At 43.0% G+C, this 20,978-nt stretch overlaps 1 protein-coding gene across 1 annotated transcript; it reads right to left on the reverse strand.

The window, feature by feature from the left end:
- Positions 1 to 1,426: 1,426 nt before the first annotated feature.
- Positions 1,427 to 20,432, reverse strand: LOC118386490 (insulin-like growth factor-binding protein 2-B). Its single transcript, XM_035774215.2, is given in 7 exon segments — positions 1,427 to 1,510; positions 1,512 to 1,601; positions 5,054 to 5,136; positions 5,139 to 5,184; positions 7,303 to 7,442; positions 7,445 to 7,477; positions 20,069 to 20,432. Coding segments are annotated over 7 exon segments (840 nt in total).
- Between the last annotated feature and the right edge of the window lie 546 nt (positions 20,433 to 20,978).

Here is a 20,978-nt window from a genome sequence, read left to right on the forward strand (position 1 = left end):
CAACAAGAGGGAGAGGACACATGAGGTGAAGGATAAAGAAGGCAGAGTAGAAAATAATAGAAGAGAGAAAGAGAGAGAAAGAGAGCTTGGTTGGGTACATTTTATTCAGACATTTTATTCAACAAGAGATGTACCTACATTTGATGAACTAATCAAGGAATACTCAAAAGATGAAAGTTATTTGAACATAAATGACTTAACCTTGTTGATGTGAGGGACCAACAGGATCCATCCATGCACAGGCTATTTCTCTGAATATCAGAGCCATATTAATAACAAAAACATGAGACTGTTTATCAGAACGAGGAGAGGACAGAAGAATGTGTATTGAAGAAGACAAATCATTAACATTACAGTTACCCTGCAGAAATCTCGGAACACTTCGATTAACACGTAACAATTTGGTAGCAGAGTACCTTAAGTTGCTTCTGTAGCCTACCTATCTAACTACACAGTAGTAACTGTAGTAACAACATTGTCGTTACATAGGAACTGCTGTGTAATAGCGTTGGTAATAGAGTGTGGCGGTATAGGTTATTAAGGTAAAGTGTTTCCAACCATTCAAACTAGTATTAGCATGTAAGTACATCATCATCATTGGAATGATGCACTAACAACAGATTAGTGTGCATTGTATGTAGACACCAAAATGAAGTGTCACCCATGGTTCGTTAGTTTGGTACGGATCTTCTATATGTCAAGGGCTTAATGTGAGGCTTTGTTAGTCCACCACACATATTGACTAGTGTGATGAGAGAAAGGTTGAATAAATAGATATGGAACGTGGCATGGAAGGCAAGCAGCTGCATAAATGGGAGGTTATATGCCGCCTGATACACCAATTGAACCAGATGCAGTGACAGCCCCGTGATTAGCATAGTGTTAGCTCCGGCATCCATGCTACTCGCAGCACCCATGCTACTCGCAGCCCTATGAATAGCAGGGGACACAGCCAGTCAAACACACACACACACACACACACATATGCAGACACACGCATGCACACACACGAGCAATCAAGCAGGCAGGTACACACGCGCGCACAGTGCGTATGCCCACACAGTAAAAGCATATTCATGAAACCTGCTTTGAATTGTAGCATGGATAATATCCTTGCCTTGCACTCACACCCCTTTTATCAAACATCTTGATTTGCGCAAATCTTTTCCACACGGGAGACCTGTCCTAAGACAAGAGAAGTACTCGTTATCTCTCCCTCTCACGCACACATAAACATATAAAGACAAAAAGCCCCCCTATACACACACATAAACATATAAAGACAACACCCCCCCCTATACACACACTTAAACAAAAACATGTAGGCTGCATAGGAAAGAAACCCATGCACATGACAACAATATCAGCTGTCAGTCAAGTTGGACCTTTCCACCGTCGGGGATATCTGGATGTGGGTGAAGCTCTGCTATGCCATATGGAGGACAACAGTGGGAAGTGTCCCAGTCGCCATCTCCTGCTCCTCCACATACTGGCTGCATTTGGGGTCCCCCCCGCACCTTCGTGGACTGGGTGATCTGGACACCCGTGAAGGGGTTAACGCACCAGCACTCGCCCCGCTGACCGTGGGTGGACATGTGGCACTGGAACACAGGAGGGGGAAATGAGAGAGAAGGGTAGGGGGTGAGGGGGGAGAGGTGGGGGTTTAATGAGGCACTGGATACAGTCAGAGATGGGGCGTTTGTTGGGGGCGTAGGCGGCATAACAAGAGGGCGTTTGAATTTGGATTGGCTGAGATGAGGTGGATGGGTAGGGCTCCCGCCCGCAATAACAGCCCATCCTCGGGACATTCCCACCTCCCCATCCTCCCATCCCCCCTCTGTCCCCTCCAGCATGCGAGCTGGCCTCGGACCCCCCGTTGAGACCCTTCCCCCCTATCCCGAGAATGAGGTTATAATTGAACTGATTTAACTGGACACTTCTTAGGCCACGCAAGAAAGGACCACGGGGCCTTAGGGGAGGAGAAAGAAGAAAAAACACACTTTCCATTTTTTCCTTCAATGAGAAAGAACAAAAAGTGACAGTTACAATAATTGCGAGAGGAACGATTAAGTGTTGTTGGAGGTGCAGTGTCTTTTGAGCCCTGGGAACCAAAGAGTTTTGTCATCAAAACAATGCCCTCATTTGCTTCTCTCTCTCTCTATCTCTCTCTCTCTCTCACTCTCTTTCTCCCCTGTCCTCATTTTACCTCACACAGATGCCTAGATGAAGCATTTTCAGGATGCAGATATGTCATATCATTGTTTTGACCACGTTCTAAAAATAAGTGGGTCCTTCCAGCAGCAAAGACAAGCTTGCAGAGGAAACTGGGAAAAGCCTCATTGGGAAACATTGTTTCGACTTAGTGTGGAAATCTTCCCAAGGTCTGCCTGAAAACAGTTTTATTACCTTGTAACTCTGGATACAGACGCTGTCGCCCCCATGTTGACAAAAATCGCCCCATTCTCAGGCATGGGGCGGGTGAGAGTGTGTGTGAAGGATGGTGGTGGATAAAGGGGGCATACTTTCCTGCTGGGCCTCTACCCACTGACTCTGCCTTTCAAGGCATTCTTGAAAATAAATGTGTGTTTGTGCGTGTGTGTGTGCTTGTGTACAGTGTGTGTGCGTGCAGATTATACTACCCTTTTTAAGAGTATGAGTTGAGTTAATGGTCCTGCACAGTCATCTTATTTCCCAAGTAAAAATAGCCTTTAAATTACCAAAACATCACCCATAATATTTTTATGCTATTTAAATGCTCAGAATTCAAGAAATTATACCTTTTCTCTTATCTGTAACTATCAGGGAGGCTGAACGAACAGGCTGAGTGGGCAGGGAGCTTATAATCGTGAGCTCGCCTTGACTGACAGCTCTTTGAAACACCCTTGTTGTTGCCAGGTAACAAGGTAAACAATGGGCCACATGTCATTGATGATAAGGTAAACAATGGGCCACATGTCATTGATGATAAGGTAAACAATGGGCCACATGTCATTCCAAGCCTAAATATCAGTGTTGTAGTACCCGAGTCCGGTCTAAAGACCACATATTGAATGTCTTGATCTTGTCTCTGTGTCATATACATTTTTACTTGGCCTGGACTCTGTTTCGGACAGTGAGAACTCATAATTTCTTTCCAAGACTTGCAGAGTAAAACATTCATAATTATCAGCTTGTGCATAAAATCACTTCACCAGGCTATATCATGAATCATTAAAGGGATACTTTGGGATGTCCAGTATGAAAGAAGTTAGAGGTAGTTTCGAGAGCCAATGCTAACTAGCGTTAGCACAATGACTGGAAGTCTATGGGTATCTACTAGCATGCTAGCAGATACCCATAGACTTCCAGTCATTTTGCTAACTCTAGTTAGAATTGGCTAGCGAAACTAACTATAACTTCCTTCATACTGGGCACAGAGACAAAAAAAAGGGTATCCACAAGTTCATCTGACTCTGGGGAAGTAGATAAAGTGCCTTATTGCCAAAACCCAGAGGTATCCCTTTCATATAATATTGCTTATTAAAACTGGGCTTTCTACTTTACTCATAACATTACTGTCCATTCATTAAAGAAAATCCTCAATCTGTGTCGTGATCGTCAGAATTTCCTCGATGCATTGGATTGGAAGAGTAGGGAAATTGTTTGAAGGTTGAACACTCACTATTAGTAAAGGAAGACCGTGAGAAGTTGTAACAGTCTTTATGTCTATTATAGACATGTTTGCGCAGTGGAGAACCATCACTACTGGAGAAAAATAAATCTTCCAACACATTGTACCAAACTCAAATATGAAGAAAAATAGCAGAAAGTAGCATAATTGAATGCGCCCAGCTGAATCAAACAGGCCTGAGGCTGAGCCAAGCTTCGGGTTGCCACTCACACAGAGATAATGCTACCAGCAACAACACTGCTTACACAACCTATGGTAGACTAACGCCATCACTATCACGCTATCACCAAAAGTGACAACAGTGACACATCAAAGGTTGTGTGTGACAGGCTTGTGATGCAGGTGAGTGCACTTTTTGTAAAACACATAGCTGGGGCCAATAGAAAGACAGCACTCACACACAGCATGGCGTTAAAGGATAATCAGCCTATTCACTCAGACATAATAAGCCAGTACAGTAGGTCCCAATCATAACAACACAAAAACACAACCATTAGGCATAGGATCTCCCAATCGAAATGTACAACTCTTCCTTTCGCATTGCAAACATATTTTTTTATGTTCAGCACACAAATTAAGCGGTGATCCAAAGTTTAAACGCAACAAGTTTAATGCAAGTCATTTTCAAAGAGATAGCTAACAACAGCAAGTGAGCTGCAATAAAAAACACAGCTCCACTCCACCAGGTGATGATAGTTTGAAAAGGGCAAACCTAAGCAATTGGCAACAATATCCTGACGAAAGAAATAAAAGCTGAAATAAATCATTCTCTCTACTATTATTCTGACATTCCACATTCTTAAAATAAAGTGGTGATCCTAACTGAACTAAAACAGGGAATTCTTTCAAGTTCACTACTGACTCAGCATACACATCAGGCCTGCAAGTCGCATTATGCTGACTTGCGAAGTGATATGTAATTCCTATTGGAATCCAGACAGAGTTATGACAACCAACAGTTGGCATTTTTATTCAACCAAAACCTGCATTCCTTAATGACACTCAGGGTTGGGAATACTGATAAAGGGGACTACCTAAACTAGAACAACCATTTCAGTAATGGGTGCAATAAATCTACCTAACTGATAGTAGTCAGTTATTTATCTTTGTGTAGCATGGTGAATGTATCAATCAATGTACATGCAAAAATAGAGCTGCAGTACACCATGCTGGGGATAATGATAATGATGGCCATGGTTTTGATAGAAATGTTTTACTCTCCACAGAGTAAAACAGGCACGATCACAATCTCACAGTCAACACTGGTTATTAACATCAACACTTTGGTTCTTTTAGAAATGTTACACTGAAAAATCAACACTGACCAATATGCTGTGAGGCTGCAGTATATTGCATTGACCTTATCAATGATTAGAGGCTCACCTGTTTGAGATTGTATTGGCCCCTTCTGTCACAATTGGGGAAGTTGAGCTCGTACAGATCCTCCAGCGGTTCCCTGTTGTCATCTTGGAGATCTCCTCCAGCACCTTGGCCATCTCCTGTTGACAAAGGCTCTGAAAAGCACAGACAAAATGCTGACTGTTGAACTAATACACCTTCAACTCAGCACCATCCCGTACATAGTGTTGAGCTAGTAACTGAATGGCTGCTGGATCGAGTCCCCGAGCTGACAAGGTAAAAAATATGTTGTTCTGCCCCTGAGCAAGGCTGTTAACCCACTGTTTCCCGGGCGTCAAAGATGTGGATATCGATTAAGGCAGCCCCCCGCACCTGCCTTAAGGGGTTGGGTTAAATGCGGAAGGCATTCAGAAGGCATTCAGACGGCATTCAGTTGTACAACTGACTAGGTACCCCCCCCCCCCTTTCCTTTCCCTTAAATAAGTGATTGAAATGTATGACAGGTGCACAGTGTGACAGAGCTGAGGGCTGTGTTTTGCCGGCCTATTTATACTATACAGTAGTGTATGACAGCCATCAAAGTGGATCAGTGTGTCCTCCAATGGTTTGGTCTGGGACAAGAGGGGGGCATGACCCTCCAGGGTGCTTATCTGGACCTTACAATAACATATGGATGCTAAGTTCCCACACATTCTATTGAGGGAAGGAGGAGCTTTTAACTTAGCAAGACTTCTCATTTCTAGATGGAGTAAATAATGATCTCACTATATCTACCTCAAACTCCAAACACTCATGTTAACAGGAAACCCATCTTTAACACTCCATTTCACCAAACCCCAGGCTGGAACATTTTCGAATAGTCATTTTAGTTGTCCCTCCACAACCCACAACTTACCAACCCCCAGAACTGACTCCCCCATTTTGCCTACCCCCATTTACTGCATTAGTATATCCATTGTTGTCTCTAATGGTCTCTTCAATTGTGTTTCCCTCGCTTATTTTGTGTTTTGTGGCAATACATAGAGTTAAATGAGGGAGAAGATCTGGGCATGTATATGATTGTTTCCTAGGTCGGAACACTTATGGCTCTTCTCTGTGGGCCCCGGGGGCCACGCTTATTAGCATGCCACATATTTTTGCTTTAAACAAAGTTCACATGAACCGGACGACAATGGGTTGTTTGGGAAATTAATTTAGGGCTAACTAGGGTTGTGTTAGTCAACTAATAACAAGGTTGTCCTTGTAAGCCACGTGATCTTGAATGAAGCACATAAACACTGTTGAATGAGTGCTGTTTGTTGGCAGTGTGCAAATTTAACACAATTCAACTTAGCTCTAATATTTCTACTGATTGACGGTGAAAATACTGCCAATATTTGATAGTATTTTGTAAACAGTTACCAATTGCAGTATTAAAATAAATGTATAAGAATACTGGCCTTCAGTGGTCTATGTAAATAAATTACAATCTGTCAACACATATAAATATATAAAGATTTTATTGACATACAAAGTAGCTGTGTCTTTGTGTGTGTACGGAAGAGGGTACTGCCGTACCAAATACCAACCAGGTTCATTAAGGCCAGTATTCAATCAATTTCATATAGTGGATTTACAGATACCACTTTCAGAACTGTGATCAATTTACACAACAGCGTGTTTAGAAAGGTTAGGGGGGCTCTAGGATCAGTTGACCCTACCCAAATCCATGTTTTTCTCTCCAATTTCATGATATCCAATTGTTAGTTACAGTCCTGACCCATCGCTGCAACTCCCATACGGACTCGGGAGAGGCGAAGGTCAAGAGCCATGCATTCTCCGAAACACGGCCCTGCCAAGCCACACTGCTTCTTGACACACTGCTCGCTTAACCCGGCCGAACCAATGTTTCGGAGGAAACACTGTACAACTGGCGACCGTGTTAGCGTTCATGCTCCCGGCACGCCACAGTCGCTAGAGCGCGATGGGACAAGGACATCTCGGTCGGCCAAACCCTCCCCTAACCCAGATGATGCTGGGCCAATTGTGCGTCGCCTTATAGGTCTCCCGCTGCGACAAAGTCCGGTATCAAACCCGGTTCTGTAGTGATGCCTCAAGCACTGCGAAGCAGTGCCTTAGACCGCTGCACAACTCAGGAGGCCCTAAGTTTAGCCATTCTAAGCTATGTAGTGTCATAATACTAATTGCTCATCAGGTGTCTGAACTGTATCTCTCGGAAAGCGGATGTGAACAAAGATGGATTTTTATTTATTTTTGGAATGGTTTGTCCTGACCTAAGTGGCCCGCTGGGTCCTAGGTTCCTCAGGGCGGGTGTTGTCCTTCATCTTGGTCTTGAGCTCGTTCTGGGCCTGCCTCAAAGTCTTCTGTTTGGACCACATCCAAGGGCTGGCATCTTTGGTCGGCTTCTTCTGAGGGGGCCCTCAGTGCCCTGCAGCTCCTCTATAGATCCTGCATGCATGCACGCACACACACACACACACACACACACACACACACACACACACACACACACACACACACACACACACACACACACACACACACACACACACACACACACACACACACACACACACACACACACACACACACACAAAGACTTAGTGCACTCTTAGAAAAAAAGTGATACTGTATCTAGAACCAAAAAGGGTTCTTCGGCTGTCCCCATAGAAGAACCCTATGAAGAACACCTTTTGGTTCCAATTAGAACCCTTTTGGGTTCCTTGTAGAACTGTTTTCAAAGAGGGTTCTACATGGAACCAAAAATAGTTCTCCTATTGGGACAGCCACAGAACCATTTTGGAACCTTTTATTCTAAGAGTGTACATGCCCCGAATACAAACAAGGATATCTGCACATAAAAAGTTTAAATGCACCGGAAACTCAAAGACAAAATGATTCCCTTTATAGACTCTCAGGGTTGACAGAACACATACACCCACACCCATAGATACACACACAGTTGTTTGCTCTCCTTTAATTAATCCCAAATGAGCTTTCAAAGCACTATGTTTCTAATGACAGGTTTCTGTAAACAATGTGTTATCTTTGGAAGAGAAAGATTCACATTGGCTTCCTCAAGGCACCATCCTGCTGGTACAGTATGTGTCTCACACTGATGTCACTTCTCCTGCTGGGCAGTGAGTCTCAGAAGTGGTCGGGACTATAATCTTATTGCTGACAGTTTGTATGTACTACAGGTTGTAAATCATGATGAGAGATGGTGCCTAAGATTAGTTGTGTTGTTAAAATCAAAGCCCTCAGCACATACGGTGCCTTCAGAAAGTATTCACACCCCTTGTCTTTTTCCACAGAAAATTGTGTTACAGCCTGAATTTAAAATGGATTACATTTATATATGTTTTTACCACTGGCCTACACATAATACCCCATCATGGCAAAGTGGATTTAAAAAAAAAAACATCTATACAAATTATTTTGAAATTAAAAACTGAAATATCTTGAGTCGAAAATAATTTTCATTGCCTTTGTTATGGCAAGCCTTAATAAGTTCCGGGGTAAAACTATGCTTTAACAAGTCACATAATAGGTTGCATGGACTCTTCTTGCAATAATATAGTTTAGAACGACTACCTTATCTCTGTACCCCGCATATACATATCCGTTCAATCCCGGGCTGTGTCGATGCCGGCTCCGACCGGGAGACCTATGAGGCGACGCACAATTGGCCCAGAGTCGTCTGCGTTAGGGGAGGGTTTGGCCGGCTGGGGTGTCCTTGTCCCATCGCGTTCTAGCAACTCCTGTGGTGGGCTGGGCACAGTGCACACTGACACGGTCGGCAGTTGTACAGTGTTTCCTCCGACACATTGGTGCGGCTGGGTAGGCCGTCACTGTAAATAAGAATTTGTTCTTAACTGACTTGCTTAGTTAAATAAAGGTTCAATAAAACATTTTAAAATAATCTGTCCCTCAGTCGAGCAGTGAATTTGAAACACAGATTAAACCACAAAACCAGGGAAGTTTGCCAATGCCTCGCAAAGGAGGGCTCCTATTGGTAGATGGGTAAAAAATAAAAAGCAGACATTGAATATCCCTTAGAGCATTGTGAAGTTATTAATTATTCCTTGGATGGTGTATCAATACACTCAGGCATGACAAGGATACAGGTGTCCTTCCTAACTCAGTTGCTAGAGAGGAAGGAACTGCTCAGGGATTTCACCATTAAACCAATGGTGACTTTAAAACATGGCTGTGATAGGAGAAAACTGAGGATAGATGTTTGCAATAACACACTTTTGTAAAACTGCAAAAAAATTGGCAAAGAAATTAACTTTATGTCCTGAATACAAAGTGTTATTTTTGGGGCACATCCAACTTCACTCATAACCGAGTACCATTCTTCATATTTCAAGCACGGTCGTGGCTGTATCATGCTATGGGTATGTTTGTCATCGGCAAGGACTAGGGAGTTTATAAAAATACACGGAATAGAGCTAAGCGCAGGCAAAATCCTTCAGTCTGCTTTCCAACAGACAATGGGAGACAAATGCACATTTCAGCAGAAACATTAGCCTAAAACACAAAGCCAAATATACACTGGAGTTCAAATCAAATTGTATTTGTCACATGCGCCGAATACAACAGACCTTACAGTGAAATGCTTACTTACAAGCCCTAAACAACAATGCACTATTTATTTTTAAAATAAATTTAAAAAACATTTACAAAAATAATAAGACATAAAAGTTTCAAATAATTAAAGAGCATTAGTAAGATAACAATAGCGAGGCTATATACAGGGGGTACCAGTACAGAGGCAATGTGAAGGGGCACCGGTTAGTCGAGGTAATTTAGGTAATATGTACATGTAGGTAGAGTTATTAAAGTGACTATGCATAGATAATAACAGTGAGTAGCAGCAGTGTAAAAAGGGGGAGCAATGCAAATAGTCTGGGTAGCAATTTGATTAGATGTTCAGGAGTCTTATGGCTTGGGGGTAGACTTGGATCTCCGGTACTGCTTGCGGTGCGGTAGCAGAGAGAACAGTCTATGACTTGGGTGACTGGAGTCATTGACCATTTTTTGGGCTTTCCTCTGACACCGCCTACTATATAGGTCCTGGATGTCAGGAAGTTTGGCCCCAGTGATGTACTGGGCTGTACACACTACCATCTGTAACACTTTACGGTCAGATGCAGAGCAGTTTCCATACCAGACGGTGATGCAACCGGTCAGGATGCTCTTGATAGTGCAGCTGTAGAACTATTTGAGGATCTGTGGGACTCATTACAAATCTTTTCAGTCTCCTGAGAGGGAAAAGGTGTTGCCGTGCTTTCTTCACAACTATCTTGGTGTGTTTGGACCATGTTCGTTTGTTGGTGGGACTTGAAACTCTCGACATGCTCCACTTCAGCCCCGTCAATTTGAATAGGGGCCTGTTCAGTCTTCCTTTTCCTATTGCCCACGATCACTTTGTTTTGCTCACACTGAGGGAGAAGTTGTTGTCCTAGCACCATACTGCCAGGTCTCTGACCTCCTCCCTATAGGCTGTCTCCTCATTGTCAGTGATCAAGCCTGCAACCGTCATCAGCAAAATTAATGATGGTGTTGGAGTCGTGCTTGACCACACAGTCATGGGAGAACAGGGAGTACAGGAGGGGAGTAAGCACGCACCCCTAAGGGGCCCCAGTGTTGAGTATCAGTGTGGCAGATGTGTTGTTGCCTACCATTACCACCTGGGGAGGCCCGTCAGGAAGTCCAGGATCCAGTTGCAGAGGGAGGTGTTTAGTCCCAGGGTCCTTAGCTTAGTGATGCACTTTGTGGGTACTATGGTGGTAAACGCTGAGCTCTAGTCAATGAACAGCATTCTCACATAGGGGTTCCTTTTATCCAGGTAGGAAAGGGCAGTGTGGAGTGCAATTGAGAATTGGAGTGGGTCTAGGGTTTCCAGCATGATGGTGTTGATGTGAGCCATGACCAGCCTTTCAAAGCACTTCATGGTTACCAACGTGAGTGCTACGGGGTGGTAATCATTTAGGCAGGTGGTCTGTTTGAAACATGTACAGTGGGGCAAAAAAGTATTTAGCCAGCCACCAATTGTGCAAGTTCTCCCACTTAAAAAGATGAGAGAGGCCTGTAATTTTCATCATAGGTACATTTCAACTATGACAGACAAAATGAGAAAAAAAATCCAGAAAATCACATTGTAGGATTTTTTATGAATTTATTTGCAAATTATGATTGAACATAAGTATTTAGTCAATAACAAAAGTTTATCTCAATACTTTGTTATATACCCTTTGTTGGCAATGACAGAGGTCAAACGTTTTCTGTAAGTCTTCACAAGGTTTTCACACACTGTTGCTGGTATTTTGGCCCATTCCTCCATGCAGATCTCCTCTAGAGCAGTGATGTTTTAGGGCTGTTGCTGGGCAACACGGACTTTCAACTCCCTCCAAAGATTTTTTATGGGGTTGAGATCTGGAGACTGGCTAGGCCACTCCAGGACCTTGAAATGCTTCTTACGAAGCCACTCCTTCATTGCCTGGGCGGTGTGTTTGGGGTCATTGTCTTGCTGAAAGACCCAACCACGTTTCATCTTCAATGCCCTTGCTGATGGAAGGAGGTTTTCACTCAAAATCTCACGATACATGGCCCCATTCATTCTTTCCTTTACACGGATCAGTCATCCTGGTCCCTTTGCAGAAAAACAGCCCCAAAGCATGATGTTTCCACCCCCATGCTTCACAGTAGGTATTATGTTCTTTGGATGCAACTCTTTGGATACTTACAGGCCTCTCTCATCTTTTTAAGTGGGAGAAATTGCACAATTGGTGGCTGACTAAATACTTTTTTGCCCCACTGTATGTAAATTAGACATTTCTGTATTTCATTTTCACAAAATTCACAAAATAATTTCTAAACATTTGTTTTCACTTTGTCATTATGTGGCACTGAGAGTAGATGGGTGAGAAAAAAAGCATACATTTGATCAATTTTGAATTCAGTCTGTAACAAAACAAAATGTGGACTAAGTCAAGAGGTATGCAAACCTTATGAAGGCACTGTATATGAGCCTCTAGCTGAGAGAGATCGAATCCAGGTCCCACCTGTCTTTTACACTGTTTCTCTTCTATCTGTAAAAATATATATAATTATAAAAAATAAAACAATTATGGTGGTGGATAAAGTTGTACCCAACTGTTAATCTTTGTTTGGTCCACCTGAAGTTTTATCATCATTGGCAAAGCGTTATCTGTATTACAACAGAAGCTGCTCCCAGTTACTGTCTTTCACACTACCCTTTTGTAGCATTGCTCGGTTCACTAAAATCAGGCTGAATTGGCCCAACAATGGATATGGGGTATTTTTCAGGAGGGCTCAGAGTTACAAAACGTCTACATTCTGATATAGTTACACTCATTTCCTAACCACTCAGTTTTGAAAACCTGAAACGCTGTTTATAATTTAGCTGAATTTTGCTATTCTTATAGAGAACACTGGTGCAAAATTGTTGACTACGGATCAGAACATTACTCCCTATCATGCGAAGCGAGCATGGAATAGTATGGAAGCACTTTTAGCCTGGTTGTCTTGCTGAGTAAGGACTTTCTGCCTGCCTTCTCAGTGGAGGTGAACTACCTCCTGGGGGCACTGTGTGAGCGTGTGTGTGTTTGTGCATGTGTCTCTGTGTGTGTCTCTGTGTGTGTGTGTGTGTGTGTGTGTGTGTGTGTGTGTGTGTGTGTGTGTGTGTGTGTGTGTGTGTGTGTGTGTGTGTGTGTGTGTGTGTGTGTGTGTGTGTGTGTGTGTGTGTGTGTGTGTGTGTGTGTGTGTGTGTGTGTGTGTGTGTGTCACTCCACTAACTCTTATCTGTAATTAGGGAGACACAAACAGAGGAATGCAGCTCTAAGACAGTAAACCACTCCCAGGAGGGAGAGCAACCCATTGACTTGACAAAGGCATTCAAACAGTATTCAGAGAGAGAGAGAGAGAGAGAGAGAGAGAGAGAGAGAGATTTTTTCACTTTAGTTTATTATCTAGTTCACCTGCTTTGGCAATGTTAACATATGTTTAACATGCCAATAGAGCCCTTACATTGAATTGAGAGAAAGAGAGCGAGAGAGGATGAGAGAATGAGAGAGGGGGTATTCAAATCTAATCTTGTGTGTATTTATATACCATTTTTTATTACTTTACTTAGTATGCTTCTCCTCAAAATGTATGGAATGGCTTACTGTCCACTCTGGTTAAAATGTCCACAGCAGTAGAGAGTATAGCGTTCAGAGTTCTGGACAGATTGAATGCTTTGTGGCAGTAGCTATTGAAATTCCAAATTTCTGAAAATTATACAAGTTTCAGCCAACAACCGTCAGCTTGTTAGTTTTACTTTGAAACACTAGTGTTGATCCCATCTTGGAAGCATAGCAACTGCATGTTAGAAAGTTATGTGAACCTTGGCTTTGAGAATGCTACTGAACATGCTTTCACAGCTGTCTGAATTAGTGATATACAGTATTTACAATGTCAATTAAAACGGTATCATTCTTTTGGACATTGGTTGTGATTTACAGTATAACTGTGCTCAAAATGTGGTAAATAGGTTGCAAATCACACCTTTTTTCTTCTGCCAAGATAATGGCCGTACCTTGTGATGGTTCCTTCCACTTGCGGCTAAACCTTTTCAAACAAGTTCAGTTGGCAAACAGTCAAATTATTGTGTCGGTTTTGTCGAAGCAGGGAGCCCAAAAATATGATGGTTTGCCTCTTCATCCAGCTCAAGTTCTCTGCTCCCAAAGGACATGAGGTCTAGTCTTGTGACTTAGCACTTATTCCAAAAGGAATCACAGTCAAAAGTGTCATATCAATCAACCTCCATAGATTTTGTGTCAATTGCAATGTGTCTAACTTATGCTAAAAAGCTAGCAACAACTCACAAGTAGAGATACAAAGAGTCCCAAAATCATCATCATGGAATTGTAATGATGTGCCTAACATCGTCCCCAGGCTAATTGCGCATATAAACACTGACAGGGGTCTGAACTGATTTCACCTGGGTTTTTCTCCTAAAAAAAACTAGATTTGAATCTTGAGGGTGTGGTTTGTTGTGTATGTGTATGTGTTATGATCAATATATGGCAGTTATTGTTGTTTGTTCCTCTTCACTTACCGTAGTTGAGTTATCCCAAGCCCCAAACATCCTGCACCACCGTGCTATCTACGAAATTGTCTAAAGGAATGACAGTTGTGTTTGTGATGCTAATGTTGACTCACGAAATGTGTGGATGTTTGAGTTGGGGGAAAAAACAAGCCTTTGATAATGAACATTTCTTGTTCTTTCAACATAACATTGGCGATGATGTATTGAAGCTATGTCTTGTTCGTTGTCTCATTGGGTAGTTCTACTGTCTGTAAAGGAATGGGTGTGTTATAGGTTGATTCTGCTGCTACAACTTGTGTGCAGCTGTGCTCAGATGATTTGGGTGCTAACAGGCAGTGGTCCCACGTTAGTGGGAATGTGGGCAGGACTGAAATCTAAACCCAACATGAAAAAACATTTACATCCTTTCCCATAAATCTCACAAAACTCTATTTTGGAAAATACTGACATTATAAATGATTAAACTTGACACTTTTTGTTGTTGTCAATTTTGGGACTACAATTGATGTTTGCGACTACTATCAATTCCACATGGAACATTTTTAACCAGAGAAGTAGTTTTGTTTTTGGTTCAGCTCCTCTAAGTATTTGTCATTATTTGATCTATTTGATCAGGAAGTCCATGATCCAGTTGCAGAGGGAGGTGTTTAGTCCCAGGGTCCTTAGCTTAGTGATGAACTCTGAGGGCACTATGGTGTTGAACGCTGGGCTGTAGTCAATGAATAGCATTCTCACATATGTGTTCCTTTTGTCCAAGTAGGTAAGGACAGTGTTGAGTACAATAGAGATTGCCTCATATGTGGATCTGTTGGGGCGGTATGCAAATTGGAGTGGGTCTAGGGTTTCTGGGATAATGGTGTTGATGTGAGCCATGACCAGCCTTTCAAAGCACTTCATGGCTACAGACGTGAGTGCTACAGGTCGGTAATCATTTTGGCAGGTTACCTTAGTGTTAATTTCGGCACAGGGACTATGGTGGTCTGCTTGAAACATGTTGGTATAATAATAATATAATAATAATAATATATGCCATTTAGCAGACGCTTTTATCCAAAGCGACTTACAGTCATGTGTGCATACATTCTACGTATGGGTGGTCCTGGGGATCGAACCCCCTACCCTGGCATTACAAGCGCCATGCTCTACCAACTGAGCTACAGAAGGACAGACTCAGGGAGTCAGGGACAGGTTGAAAATGTCAGTAAAGATACTTGCCAGTTGGTCAGCGCATGCTCGGAGTACACGTCCTGGTAAACCGTCTGGCCCTGCAGCCTTGTGAATGTTGACCTGTTTAAAGGTCTTACTCACATCGGCTAGGGAGAGCTTGATCACACAGTCGTCCGGAACGGTAATTTAGCTTGTCTGGTAGGTTCATGTCGCTGGGCAGCTGCCACGAGAGTCAGAGATGGTGTAGTATGATTTAGTCTTAGTCCTGTATTGACACTTTGTCTGTTTGATGGTTCCTCTGGGGGCATAGCGGGATTTCTTAAAGGCTTCCAGGTTGGAGTGCTGGTTTGACTGCTGTGGTGTACTCCTCAATGCCATCAGAAGAGTCCCGGAACATTCCAGTCTGTACGAGCAAAACAGTCCTGTAGCTTTGCAGGACTAAATTGTGCATCATCAGTATTCATTATACATCACCAGTAATACCTGGTTTGCATACCTATTCTCACCTTAGCATTTACTGGTAGATATCACAACTTGGAACATCTTTCCTACTGCTTTCCTCCATGCAACAACCAGTTGTTTGAGAGCTGCATGCTGTCTCTGCCCAACAGATTATCTATAGTCTATATGTGTGCAGCAAGCATGTGATAAATAATCAACTTAACAAATGAACAGCTTTGGGGTCCATCTGTTTTTTTAAATCAATTATATAGCCTTGATAAAAAAATGACATTATTACATTATACTGTATTTATTGGCGCAAGCGGCCCACTGACGGGGATGATCGACTACCTTGGAGGGTTTCCAAGACCTTCCCTGTATGTTGGTTTAGCCCTGACACACACAGACAGGGGCATTCCCCTGCCTTTGTTTCCTATTCAGAAAGTTGGTTTACTTTTGGTCAATTGCACATTAATGTTCAAATAAATCATGATGATAAAAAAAGCAACTTTTTAACCAAAATCTAATGTGACCAGATAAAAAATTGGTAGCTTGGAAAACTATATTTTCAGAGTTGCTTCCCCACACTGTTAATGGATATGCATTTGGACTTTCTCCCTGACTTTCTATTTTCATTTGGACTTTTTCCAGAACATGCCACTGGGCCAATGAAGGCTGTGTTTGAAGCTTTGGTCTACCAGACATTCTGAGCATTGGGAGAAAGAAAGTCTGGTGAACAACATTATGATGTGCATAACTTGGCTAACTAATGCTAACAAGTTGCTACAGTGTACAGCTGCTATTAAGAGCTCTGCCTTCATAACATATTTGATTCGTTTGGAAATTGACATTTTCAACTCGTCTCCATCCCGTTTTGACCTCGAAAAGGTTCAGAATTCTCAGAGTTCTCCAGGCACGTAACTTTTCCTTTCGGAACAGGTTCAATCTCATGTTAATGGGGTTCAATAAAGGTACTAACATGCAGTTGCCACCCAGAGTGCACCCTCTCTATCCTTACAGGTGTTAGATCTTAATGTGATCACCCTATTGTTATAGGAAATGTCCTGCACAGCTAGAAATGTAAACCTTTAGTGTTTTGGGGTTTAAAAAGGCTTCTAAAGTTTGTCATTTCCACTGTATAATGTCTGATTTAATTAGAATCCACACAATAATTTACATGATTTTCCTGCTATGGGAAATGGGTCAAATTAAGTCTCTCTCTTTAAAAAAAAAATCAAATCAAATTTTATTTGTCACATACACATGGTTAGCAGATGTTAATGCGAGTGTAGCGAAATGCTTGTGCTTCTAGTTCCGACAATGCATTAATAACCAACAAGTAATCTAACTAACAATTCCAAAACTACATTTAACATTTAAGTCATTTAGCAGACGGTCTTATACACAGTGTAAGAGGATAAAGAATATGTACATAAGGATATATGAATGAGTGATGGTACAGAGCAGCATAGGCAAGATACAGTAGATGGTATCGAGTACAGTATATACATATGAGATGAGTATGTAAACAAAGTGGCATAGTTAAAGTGGCTTAGTGATACATGTATTACACAAGGATGCAGTCGATGATATAGAGTACAGTATATACGTATGCATATGAGATGAATAATGTAGGGTAAGTAACATTATATAAGGTAGCATTGTTTAAAGTGGCTAGTGATATATTTACATCATTTCCCATCAATTCCCATTATTAAAGTGGCTGGAGTTGTGTCAGTGTCAGTGTGTTGGCAGCAGCCACTCAATGTTAGTGGTGGCTGTTTAACAGTCTGATGGCCTTGAGATAGAAGCTGTTTTTCAGTCTCTCGGTCCCAGCTGTGATGCACCTGTACTGACCTCACCTTCTGGATGATAGCGGGGTGAACAGGCAGTGGCTCGGGTGGTTGTTGTCCTTGATGATCTTTATGGCCTTCCTGTAACATCGGGTGGTGTAGGTGTCCTGGAGGGCAGGTAGTTTGCCCCCGGTGATGCGTTGTGCAGACCTCACTACCCTCTGGAGAGCCTTACGGTTGAGAGCGGAGCAGTTGCCGTACCAGGCGGTGACAAGCCAAATTTCTTCAGCCTCCTGAGGTTGAAGAGGCGCTGCTGTGCCTTCTTCACGATGCTGTCTGTGTGAGTGGACCAATTCAGTTTGTCTGTGATGTGTATGCCGAGGAACTTAAAACTTGCTACCCTCTCCACTACTGTTCCATCGATGTGGATAGGGAGGTGTTCCCTCTGCTGTTTCCTGAAGTCCACAATCATCTCCTTAGTTTTGTTGACGTTGAGTGTGAGGTTATTTTCCTGACACCACACTCCGAGGGCCCTCACCTCCTCCCTGTAGGCCGTCTCGTCGTTGTTGGTAATCAAGCCTACGACTGTTGTGTCGTCCGCAAACTTGATTGAGTTGGAGGCGTGCGTGGCCACGCAGTCGTGGGTGAACAGGGAGTACAGGAGAGGGCTCAGAACGCACCCTTGTGGGGCCCCAGTGTTGAGGATCAGCGGGGAGGAGATGTTGTTGCCTACCCTCACCACCTGGGGGCGGCCCGTCAGGAAGTCCAGTACTCAGTTGCACAGGGCGGGGTCGAGACCCAGGGTCTCGAGCTTGATGACGAGCTTGGAGGGTACTATGGTGCTGAATGCCGAGCTGTAGTCGATGAACAGCATTCTCACATAGGTATTCCTCTTGTCCAGATGGGTTAGGGCAGTGTGCAGTGTGGTTGAGATTGCATCGTCTGTGGACCTATTTGGGCGGTAAGCAAATTGGAGTGGGTCTAGGGTGTCAGGTAGGGTGGAGGTGATATGGTCCTTGACTCGTCTCTCAAAGCACTTCATGATGACGGAAGTGAGTGCTACAGGGCGGTAGTCGTTTAGCTCAGTTACCTTAGCTTTCTTGGGAACAGGAACAATGGTGGTCCTCTTGAAGCTTGTGGGAACAGCAGACTGGTATAGGGATTGATTGAATATGTCCGTAAACACACCGGCCAGCTGGTCTGCGCATGCTCTGAGGGCGCGGCTGGGGATGCCGTCTGGGCCTGCAGCCTTGCGAGGGTTAACTGTGTGTGTGTGTGTGTGTGTGTGTGTGTGTGTGTGTGTGTGTGTGTGTGTGTGTGTGTGTGTGTGTGTGTGTGTGTGTGTGTGTGTGTGTGTGTGTGTGTGTGTGTGTGTGTGTGTGTGTGTGTGTAATTAACAACCTGTAGGGGTGTGAGCACACCATTACCTGCGGGGCTACAAGGGCAATCCCAGTTCACAGACAATGCATAGAGAAGGAGGAGAAAGAGAGAAAGTACGAGACAATAAAGAGGCAAACATGTAGTTGTTTGCAATCAACATGCAAAGACAGTCACTATTTGCTCTTCCAAATCTGGGAATCTTTTTGTCAGAACCCACTGTTTTTGAGAGACTGAATGCAGTTCCAGCCTATGCATTGTGTGCTCAGTCAGATGAGGACAAATCTTCAAACATCCACCCAAGCACAGAATCCCTTGAAAATGATGAGTTCATCCTGAGTGTACTGTATGTACTCTGAAGTTTTGTGCGTTTATTTTGGTACGAAAGCACATGAGTTCGTACAGCATTTCCCATTGCTGAAAGATGTGCTGTCATGCCAATAACAGCAACAGTTATCAAACTAACACATGATGGAGGGAGGGAGATGGATGAAGGGGGGAGGGGGGAGCTATGTGTAGGAATATGACATGCTACCTAATTAAAGATAATTTAGAGAGCTCCAAGCGTACAAGACACCTGGCACCTGATAGTGCCTCTTTTACACTTGACTGGCTCATGAAATGGAAATCTCATGTGAAGGGGATGCTGTATGTGAGATGGCACTAAGTTACTGCCGGCAGCATTAATCTTTGACCTGTGCTTTGGGCATAAAAAAAAGGGGGAAAATTGTCATGCACTTACTTTGTTTAAAAAAACAGAGAAATAGGATCAGACAAACATGGTTAGCAGTTTGACAAAAATAGATGAATAGCATTTGGATCTACCTGTTAGTCCAAACACACCTCGGATGTCAACATTCATTCCCAGAAATCAATGATGATCCATTGAACAAATTCTTGTTATTTCTAAATACATGTTTTGCCATTTACACCTAATAAGGGGACTACTTGGGGTATTGATTTTTAATGGAAACATATAGAGAAGCAATAGATCTCCAGGATACCAGCCTATGACATTCAGCAGATATCATGCACTTCAATATTGTGAACTCCTTTGTGGCCGATTAAAGACATGTATAACACAGAATACTTGTAACCCTACAATAATGATAACCTTCTCTTAGCGACAGTCTGGTTACTTACCACTCTTGTCCTGATGCTCTTGAGTGAGGTTGGGTACCGGGTCTACTTTGTGTGAGCATCGTCCTGACCCCTGAACCAGCTGGTCCAAGGGCAATTCTGAATCTGCAGTGGGATAACAATGCAGCCCTGTGGAACACCGCGGTGTGTTGATGCCGCATAATTCGCCTTCTAACCGGGAACACACTGGGCAGCAGCCACAGCCGGGCTCCCTGACTATCTCAGTGCAGGTTGTAGCAAGCTTAAGACATGCAGCTTGGCGCTCCGCAGCACAACTCGGACAATGGAATACCACGCCCCCGAGCAATAGACCCGGCAGAGCAAGAAATGTAAGCAGCAGCAAATTGCAGCCATAATATAGTACCATTCTACCTCGAGCTGTACCGTCTAATAAAGAGTAACATGAATAAATAAGGATGTAAACTTTGGGTCCAAAAGTGGAACCTTCAACTGTGTTAGCATAGTAAACAAGTGGGAGACCCAGTGGTGCAATCTGCAGGGTCCTATCAACTGTCATATTTCTGATATTTTATGTCTTGAAGGCAGGTAATTAACGACATGTAGCTTGCAGTGAGTTGTCTCTTGCATAACCTTAGTGTGCAGTAGATAACGAATTATTGAAGGAACAAATGATCAAATGTCAATATCTGAATAAATATGTTCGAATAGCCATGCTTCGACTATAGCAAGAGCTTGCTTTGTGCTTTCAAATGATGTTATCTTTACTTAGAACATTTTAAATATTATCTTAGGCTGCACTGCTGTCCCGAGTGAAAAATGATCCTAAGCATTAATACATCTGATTCAGCCATAATGTCAAGACAATTTTTGCTCTTCGTGAGAGTATGTTTAAACAACAAGCAGCAGAGCAGAGAAACAGAACTTTCCAAGGGAATATTACAGCGTGTGCTGG

The sequence above is a fragment of the Oncorhynchus keta genome, chromosome 7 (genome assembly GCF_023373465.1).
Source record: "Oncorhynchus keta strain PuntledgeMale-10-30-2019 chromosome 7, Oket_V2, whole genome shotgun sequence".
Taxonomy (NCBI): Eukaryota; Metazoa; Chordata; class Actinopteri; order Salmoniformes; family Salmonidae; genus Oncorhynchus; species Oncorhynchus keta.